Source organism: Elephantulus edwardii, unplaced genomic scaffold (assembly GCF_000299155.1).
Source record: "Elephantulus edwardii isolate Elephantulus edwardi_28Jun2011 unplaced genomic scaffold, EleEdw1.0 scaffold00048, whole genome shotgun sequence".
Classification (NCBI taxonomy): Eukaryota; Metazoa; Chordata; class Mammalia; order Macroscelidea; family Macroscelididae; genus Elephantulus; species Elephantulus edwardii.
The window spans coordinates 15,998,229-16,006,796 of record NW_006399798.1 but is presented as its reverse complement, the minus strand read 5'-3'; the positions used below and the strand labels follow the sequence as shown (position 1 = coordinate 16,006,796).

The window sequence follows — 8,568 nt, the reverse complement described above, 5'->3', positions numbered from 1 at the left end:
CAAGTGTTGGTGAGGACGGAGAGACATGAAAACCCTCGTCTCTGTGGCTGCTGGGGCTGCAAAATGTCACCACTGGGGAAAATAGCTCGACAATTCTTCAGAAATAGAATTACCCCGCTGGTGTTGGACAAAGCTTGGCGTAGGCCTGCGCTGACCCCTGACCTTGGCTGTGTGTCAGTCAGTGTTGGTGGCTGGGCTTGAGCTCAGTGTTGTCTGTCCGTCTTGCCTGGAGTCTTCTTTCTTCCCCATGACCCTCTCTCTCCTTCATCAAGTGTGATGTCTTCCTTCTGGGATTGGATCCTTCTGACAACATGCCCAAAGATGTGAGACAAATATCTCACCATTCTCACCTCTGAGACAGATCAGGATAGAAGAAGAATTGATGCCGTCAAGTTGTGGTGTTGGAGAAGAGTCTTGAATATACCATCACTGCCAAGAATACAAGTCTGTCTTGGAGAAGGTGAAACCATGTTTTTCCTTGGAGGCTAGGATTTTGAAGCTCCAACTCACATACTTTGGGCATGTGACCAGGAGGGACTGATCCTAGAAGAAGGGGATCATGATCGGAAGGGTGGAGGGATCATGAGATGGATTGATACAGTAACTGGGACAATGGGGGAGTGTGATGTGTCGGAATCAGTGAGACTGACTCAGAACAGAGCAGGCTTCAGAGCTGCTGTAATAGGGTTACTATGAGTTGCAGGCAACTTGATGACACATAACAATGACCACCGTAACAACATATTCAATACTTTTCACCAACACTGCGATTCAAAGACATCAATTCTTTAGTCTTCCTTGTTCATTGTCCAGCTTTCATGACGTGCATATAAAGTGATTGAAAACATCATGGCTGGAGTCAGGCACACCTTAATCCTCAAAGTGATAACTTTGCTCCTTCAACCTTGGAGGCCCTTAGCAGATTACTTGCCCAGTGCAATATGTCATTAGATTTCTTAGCTATTGCTTCAATGTGCACTGACTGTGGACATGGAAGTAAAATGGAATCCTTGACAACTTTAGTTTTTTCTCTTTTTATCATAATGTTGCTTATTGGCCCAGTTCTAAGTATCTTTGATGCCAAGGTGTACGCCATACTGAAAGCTGGGGGTCTTTGAGCTCCTTCAGTGAGGACAAATCCTCTTTGCTTTCAGCAAGCAAGGTGATGCCATTTGTACATCGTAGGTTGTTAGCACGTCTTCCTGATGCCCTATTCTTCTTCATATAGTCCAGTTTCTTGGATTATTTGCTCGGCTCACAGATCAAATAAGGCTGGTATGAAAGAATACAACTCAGATAACCCTGATTTTAAACCATGAATCATGCAGTATTCCCCGGTTCCGATCAAAAAATAGCATTTGGAAAAAGTCTAAAATACTGTGAAGAGTTACCAAATGTGACACAGATGCGTGCTGTTGGAAAAATGGTGCCTACGAGACGATGCAGCCTTGCCACAAACCTTCAGCTTATTAAAAACCAAACCAAATCAACTCAGTATCTTGGAAGCAAATAAAGGGAGCTCAGTGAGACGAGGCATGCCTGGACTGCCCTTTTCAGAGTCCTCTAGGGGAGCCCCATTCTCCAGCTTTCCAGTCCTGCTCGTTGCTTAGACCAGTGTTTGCCCCAATTGTCTTCTACTGCCTCAGGCAGCGGGATGTTAAACAATTGCCTCTGATTGCTTGTGACAAATGCCCTTGAGGAAACACTGCTCACTCTGGGTGAGCTCAGAGTTGAGTCAGCTGCAGCCAGTATGCAGAAATGGGGGTCTTCTAGGCACCGCCGGACAATCAGACAGTGACTCTTTGAAACTTACCAAGAGCCCCAGCCTGCTCTGCAACCCCCAGTCATGGGGCTGTTGGCTTCCAGCACCGATGGGGAGGGGTGAAGAGCTCTGGGGTGGGGCTGCGAACCTAAAGGTTACAGGTTCAAGTGCACCCCAAGGCACCTCAGAAGAAAGGCCTGGTGATCAACTTATGAAACACCAGCCATTGAAATCTCTCTGGAGCACAGTTCTACGCTGACACATGGGGTCACTGTGGGTGGGACTGGAGTCCACAGCGACGGGTTGCTTGGCTTTTGTTTGTTTTTAGGGTGTAAGATGAACATGGTCCAAATCACTGCCATCAAGTTGCAGCAGTCCCACACCTGACCCTCCAGTGGGTTTCAGAGGCTGTAAACTGCACGGGAGACCGCCCAGATTTCTCCCACAGAGCAGCTGGTGGATTTGAACCTCCTGCCTGTGGGTCGGCAATGCAACTTCTTGAGACAAAATACTGCAAAGGGCAGTGTTCTTCCTGAGATCGGCCATATTTGTCTCGAATCAAATACTGCAGGACTTTGGGTCTGTTTCCAGAGTTTTGAAAACCTTGAGTGATCATTCGTGCCAATGTTCCCATTGTTTCTGAGGAGAGGATTAGGGAGGCCCTTCCTCGGCTACACATGCAATTATTATTATTATTATTATTATTATTACTACTGCTGCTATTAAACATCACACACGAGAGAACATGCCCAAGTCCTCTTCCTCCCTCCAGAAGGTGGTGGCCCCAGGAGGAGGAGAAGGGCGAGGGAGGAAGGGACAGATGCCCCCTGCAGAGGAGGGAGTGGGAACCTGTGGAACCCACTTAGGAAGCTTGTTGGGGAAAAGTGATGCTCAGAGGCCACTGTGAGGGTCTGTCTCTCACGGACAGAGGCGAGAAGGCAGAGACGTGGACACTGCGTGGACCCAAGGCTGAGTGACTCCTGCTGACCCTCTGCCGCTGGCCCAGTCCCCTCTCCTGTGTTTCCCTTGTGTGCTCCTCCTGCACTATGCACTCACTGGACTTCAGAAAGCAGGTGTCTCCAAGGTCAGGGGCAGGCTGGGATGAGACATCACCACATGTGGCCCCTGGACAGACCTCTCTGTCCCGCCCAGCCTGGCCCAGGGGAGCCACTGGATGACGCATCTGTTTACAAGTGTGTTCGGCATGGCTGAGGGTGTGGGCCCTGGGCTATTCGATACCCTCCAGCTCATGCCCACACCTGTTGAGGCCCTCAGCACTGGGACTCGGTTTTTCCAAGACAACTGGGTATGTACCAGTCTTCCAGGTATCCAGGAAGAAGGAGAGTGAGCGTGGGATTCCTGAACCAAGCAGGAGGGTTGGGGCGGCAGGAGCCTGGGCTGTGGTGAGCCTGGGGGTCTCTGAGCATGCAGTATGGATGCGCCCCCAAAGGCAGGTATTACGGGGCAGTTGGCTGATGTCAGAGGTAAGAACTACAATCAGATGGCGTGCTGTCACACCATGGCCCACTGCCTCCACAGTGGAGGAACACTTGCAAGGAGTAGACAGGAAATTTGGGATTTTGTAGAAGCAGCAGCAGAAGCTAGGAGCGGCTTTGTCTTCCACTAGGCCATTGAGTGGAGGATGGGAAGTGCAGGACTGAGACTCAGGGCCCCCTGAATCCTAACAGTGCTCCATATCTGTGCGGTCTATTGGCTACAGACATTGAAGGTCCCATGTGTGCAGAATCCAGACTAGTCCTCCTGAGGCCAGGGATCTGGGCAGAGAACTCACCTTTGGAGTGTGGTGCATGCTAGGAGATTGGCTAACATACATATATGGACGATGGGAGCAAATGAGCTTGAACACAGAAGGCCTCGGGGCTGGGGACATGGGCAGACATGGCGTCCTGGGAAAGCTGGCCGCTTGGCTGTGGCAGTGCTGACTTCTCAGGTGGACACCCACTCTCCCTTCACAGGAAGGACCCTGTGCTTCGTTTAACACATTACAATTACTGTTTTAAAGTTCTAATAAACATTTGCTGTTGTTGTTGTTAAGTGCCATCGAGTCATAGGTGACTCATAGCGAGCGACCCTATGAACAAAATCCTCGACACTTGCTTGCGTGACTTTCATCCTCTCCAGGTACATAGGGTTTCCGGAGGCAAGCTGTTTATGGAAGTGGATGCCACTCCTGCTTCCAAGCTTGTGTGAATTGGGAGCTCCACCACTGTCCATCATGGATAACTGCTATCACATTTGACACATCAATGTCACAGTGTTGAGCTTCACAGTGAACACAAGTTACCTCTGTACAGCAAGTGGCCACACCAGGGCTATATGGCCTAGAAGACTGTTTACAATAATAAACATTTAAAAAAAAAAGAAGAAGAGATCACACTTCCGTTTGCACCACACCTGGAAATCCGGTAACCAGATGGCATCAAATCAACTCACAGTGACTCCACGCAGGTCAGAGTAGAACTGTAGAATTTTTAATGGTTGATTTTCCAGAAGTAGATTAATACCCTGAGGTGACTTGAACTGTCAAGCTTCCAGTTAGCAGCTGACCATCTTAGCCACTTGCACCACCTACACACTTTGAAAGCCATTTCTGTGGAGTGAATTCTTACGTGCGTGGTGGGCCCATGTGTGCAGAGCAGGACTGTGTGTCACAGCGTTTTCTTTATCTCTATAGTTCCAGTGAAAACGTACAGATCAAATCAGCGTTCCATTCAGTAATTCACACACGTTTTGTTTTGTGATACTGGTTGTGAGTCGTGAACGTAACAGTGCGCCTTCTTCTTCCTCCTTGACTCCCTGTTGCTGTTCGTCCTTCTTTCCTGCCTTCTTGCCTTCTGAGCTCTATTTTGGGCCTTTGCCCTCATCTGTTTGATTACCAGGAAGCCCATTCTGCCCCGGAGTGATTCACTTGATATGCCTGTTGTGTAGCTGGAAGTTGATCCCCAGAAGCTGGTTCGGATCCAGGCTTGAAGGGTGTCCCCCCTAATCTTGAGGGTTTCGTGAGTCTCTCGGCCCAGTACGGCTGACCTTCTTCACGATTTAAGATTTTCTTCTCCTTTTCTGCTCTCTCTGTCCCTCGCCTTCTATTGTGTTCCAGACCAGAGTGGTCAGTAGACGTCACCGGGCACCATCTGGTGCTTCAGGTCTCAGGGGAGGGGAGACTGTGGCTTGTGTGTGGTGTGGTCTGTTAGTTCTTTGAACAAATTATTTCTGTTTCTCTAATTTTCTGAACTCCCGATGAGGCAACACTAACAGTTCTATCTTAGGTGGTCTCTCACAAGCTTCTGAGACCCCAAGTCACTACTCCCACAGTGGAGTGTGGACTGCATTTTGCCCGTTAACCAGGATGTCTCCCAAAAACTATGGTCCCTGATAGGGTTTGCAGTAGCTGAGAAAACAATAGATATTTAGAAGTACATGGATACCTGTAGATGGGTTTGAACTTCTAACCTTACAGTTGCAGCTGAGTGCATGGAGTTGATTCCACCTGGTGGACTCACAGGTGTGGCGAGTAGAACCCTCCATGCTTGTTCTTCTCCTTTTCTTTTGTGCTCCTCGGGGCTCCGTGGCTGGTCTTTCAGAGCTAAGTGTGAACTTGAACCTGCAACCTTTAGGTTAACAGTGAGTGCATTAACCTCTTGCACCACCCAAGGACGCCGTTGCTTCTGTCGCGGGTACTCTACACACTTCTGCCTGGAGGCCTGAGGATGAAGCTGCCTGCCCTTCAGCCTGGGGACGCACAGTCCAGGGGCTGTCTGTCTTTGAACGAGGACAGGGGAACCAGGGACGCGGCTCCCTGGGTCCCCTGACGAGTGCGGCAGCTGCGCAGCCCTGTCCCTGGGCCCCAGGTGCTCCCTGCTGGGAGCACAAGTCCCTAGACTGGTAGGTCCTCGGTTTTCTTCTGGAGCCTCTTGTCCTATCCTGCAGCCAAAAAGCCCCAAACCTCAGCAAGACAGAAATAACCAGAGACAAATGCCCTCATTTCACAACCTGCTCTGGCCGTCAGCACAACCACATGCAACGCCGAGCCAGAGGAACCTGCCCTGGTTTCCAGGGACAGGGGTGGGGTGGGGGTGGGGGGACCGGGCCGGGACAGGGAGTGGGTACGTTACCCCCGGGCAGGCTGATGGTGCTGCAGCTCAGGTCGTCATCGCTCAGGACGATGCGCTTGGTGCAAATCCGCCAGAGGCCAAAGTGGGCCGCCTCGCAGGTGCCGTTGGGGTGCTCCACATGGGGGCTCAGCACGGCCCAGTGGTCGGTCACCACGGCCGCCAGGGCCAGCACGACGCCCACCAGGATGAAGAAGAGGGTCACGCGGACCTTCAGGGTTTGGGTCTGGGACATGGTGAGGGGGTCCTTGGGCAGGACGCAGCGGCTGCGGCTGTCCGGGCCGAGTGGCAGCTGGGCCGGGACAGTGGCGGGTGCGGAGCGAGTGGCAGCTAAGTTTAGGGTGAGCGGCCAGAGCCAGAGTGGGCGGCCCTGGGGCCCAGGGACAGGGCTGCGCAGCTGCCGCACGCGTCAGGGGACCCAGGGAGCCGCGTGTCACCTCTCAGATTTCAGGGTGTGCTTCCCATCGAGGAGGCAGAAATACACCAGGGTGGGGCACGGGAGGGGCACTGGGTGGTGGCCTGAGACCCCGATGAGTCAGGGAAGTGTGTGGATTCTGCCTGCTTCACCAGGGCAGGGCACCTGCGGGTGGCCAGGGCAGAGGATATCCTCATTTTGAGAGGCCCCAAGATACTGGCTAGGGGGCCCCAGGGACTGTCCACCCAGAGTCCAGACAAGCACTTGACCCCTGGGCCTGCCACATGCCTCAGCAGGATTTTAGGTGGTGTCCGCCTGGCACTGCCAACGCTGACCCTGGGTGAGGAGGCGAGTTCCTTCCCAGCGCCCTCCGAAGCTCCCCACTGAGGGGCAGGGCACTGGGCCTCTCTGAGCTCGCAAACCGCCCTCCCGGATGGAGAGAGCCGGCGTCCATCCAGACCTGCTCTCAGCACAGCGTTAATCTTCCACTCCTGGCAGGGGTAGCAGCTTTCCAGTGAGGGTTTCTTTTACACAATGTGTGAGGTTAAGGAAAAACGTTTGATTTATAGGAGCCCTGGTGTTGGGCAGCTAATCCAGAAACTGGAAGTTCGAATCCACCAGTCAGTCTTTGGGAGAAAGATGGGCTGTCTCTTCCTGTAAAGATGTATTTAGTCACAGAAACCTAATGGAGGGTCGACACGAGTCAAACTGACTCAACAGCCGAGGGAACCCTGGTGGCAGAACGCAGGAGATGTGGGACTAGAGACCAAAAGGCTCTGGTGGCCTCGCTGGAAGGAGTTGTGCTGCCAACCCAAAGGCAGGCGGTTTGAATCCACCAGCTGCTCCTAGGAAGAAAGATGAGCATCTCCTGCCTCTGAAGACGCAGTGATTCAGCGATTAGTCAGTCCCAACCAGAGGGCACATAGCAATGACAGTAACCAAAAGGTTAGTAGTTCGAATTCACCAGCCATTCTACAAGAGAAAGATATGGCAGTCTATTGCTGTAGATACAGCCTTGGTATGAAAATGTGATTTGCACCCCCTGGTGTGGTGGTGGTAGGACCTTTAGCTCTCTGCTATGGGGAGCTCCAAGGCTCTTAATGCAACTGCTAATCGGGTAAAGTGTTAGAACATTGTGGCTGTCACAGAAGCCAGTTAGCGCAGTGAGAGGTATGTTGGCCTGAGGGCGACCCAAGTCCCCCAAGCCCAGCCTAAGCCTTAAAGATGGATGGTGGTGCCTTTGAAGTAGTCTCTCTGAACTGAACTGGAGTGCTGCCAGCCCAGGAATGCCTGTAAGTGGACCTGCTCCTCCCAGGTCACCGAGTGCTCCCAGCTCCACCTCCGTGCTGCCCCCAGGATCCCCCCACCGTGGCAGCATGCTCGAGTCCCTGTGCCTGGTCAGCAGAGGGCTCCCTGGCCTGGTGCCGGTGCTGCTGGGAGCCTTGGCATTCTCTCCTGGGGGCTGACCTGGGACCACTGGGCTAATTTGTGTCAAGATTCTGAGGAGCACAGGGTTGTTCCCTGTCATGCCAAGTTCAGAAGGAAGAAGGACCCCAAAATCACATGTAGTCTCACTCTCACCTACGTGAACTAGCTAGGACGGACAGGTGCACAATGATTGCTATCGTGTGCTATAGAGTGAGGACCGATTTCCCGCTGAGCGTGTGGCTTGCAGAGGCTGTAAGTTGCACAGACGGAGAGTACCCAGCTTTCTCCCTGGGAGCAGCCAGTGGATTCGCGTTGGTAGCTCAGCTCCTATGCACTAGGTCAACACAGCTCCTCAAAGGCAGATTAGTGGGAAGGTGTTGCTCAACGGAAGTCTCTGGGAGGTGCTGCTAACTGAAAAATGAGGGGTCGAAGACCCTGGAGTGCTTTGGAAGAAAGAGCTGGCAATTGACTTCCAAAAGATAGACCGTTCACTGAAAACCATGCAGAACATGCTTTCTACTCTGACACCTCAGGGGTGGCCGGGTATCTCAGAGTTGACTGGTTGTATTGCTTTATAGGTACCCAGATGGTGTTTAAGTGATGAGAAAGCTTAGGATAGAAATAATGGTGATGACTGAGGCAGGCAGGGTGGGGCGGGGAAGAAGGAAAGAGAGCAAAACTTTAAAAAGAAGAAGGAAAGGAAGGAAAAATGAAGTGTGTTCCTTATCTTCTTGCGATGAGGTTTCCTACAGATCGTCTTCAGAGCGGCTGGATACACTCAGCTAATTGGCTCTATTTTGTGAGACCAAGAGGAACGTAATTCCTTTTGTCAC

At 52.0% G+C, this 8,568-nt stretch overlaps 1 protein-coding gene across 1 annotated transcript in view; it reads right to left on the bottom strand.

Annotated features, from left to right (window-relative positions):
* CACNG1 (calcium channel, voltage-dependent, gamma subunit 1) overlaps window positions 1-6,127 on the bottom strand; it is a 16,914-nt gene extending 10,787 nt beyond the window's left edge. Inside the window, exon 1 of the mRNA XM_006886266.1 lies at window positions 5,896-6,127. Coding sequence (XP_006886328.1) covers window positions 5,896-6,127 — 232 coding nt within the window. The remainder of the gene's footprint in view (window positions 1-5,895) is intronic.
* Between the last annotated feature and the right edge of the window lie 2,441 nt (window positions 6,128-8,568).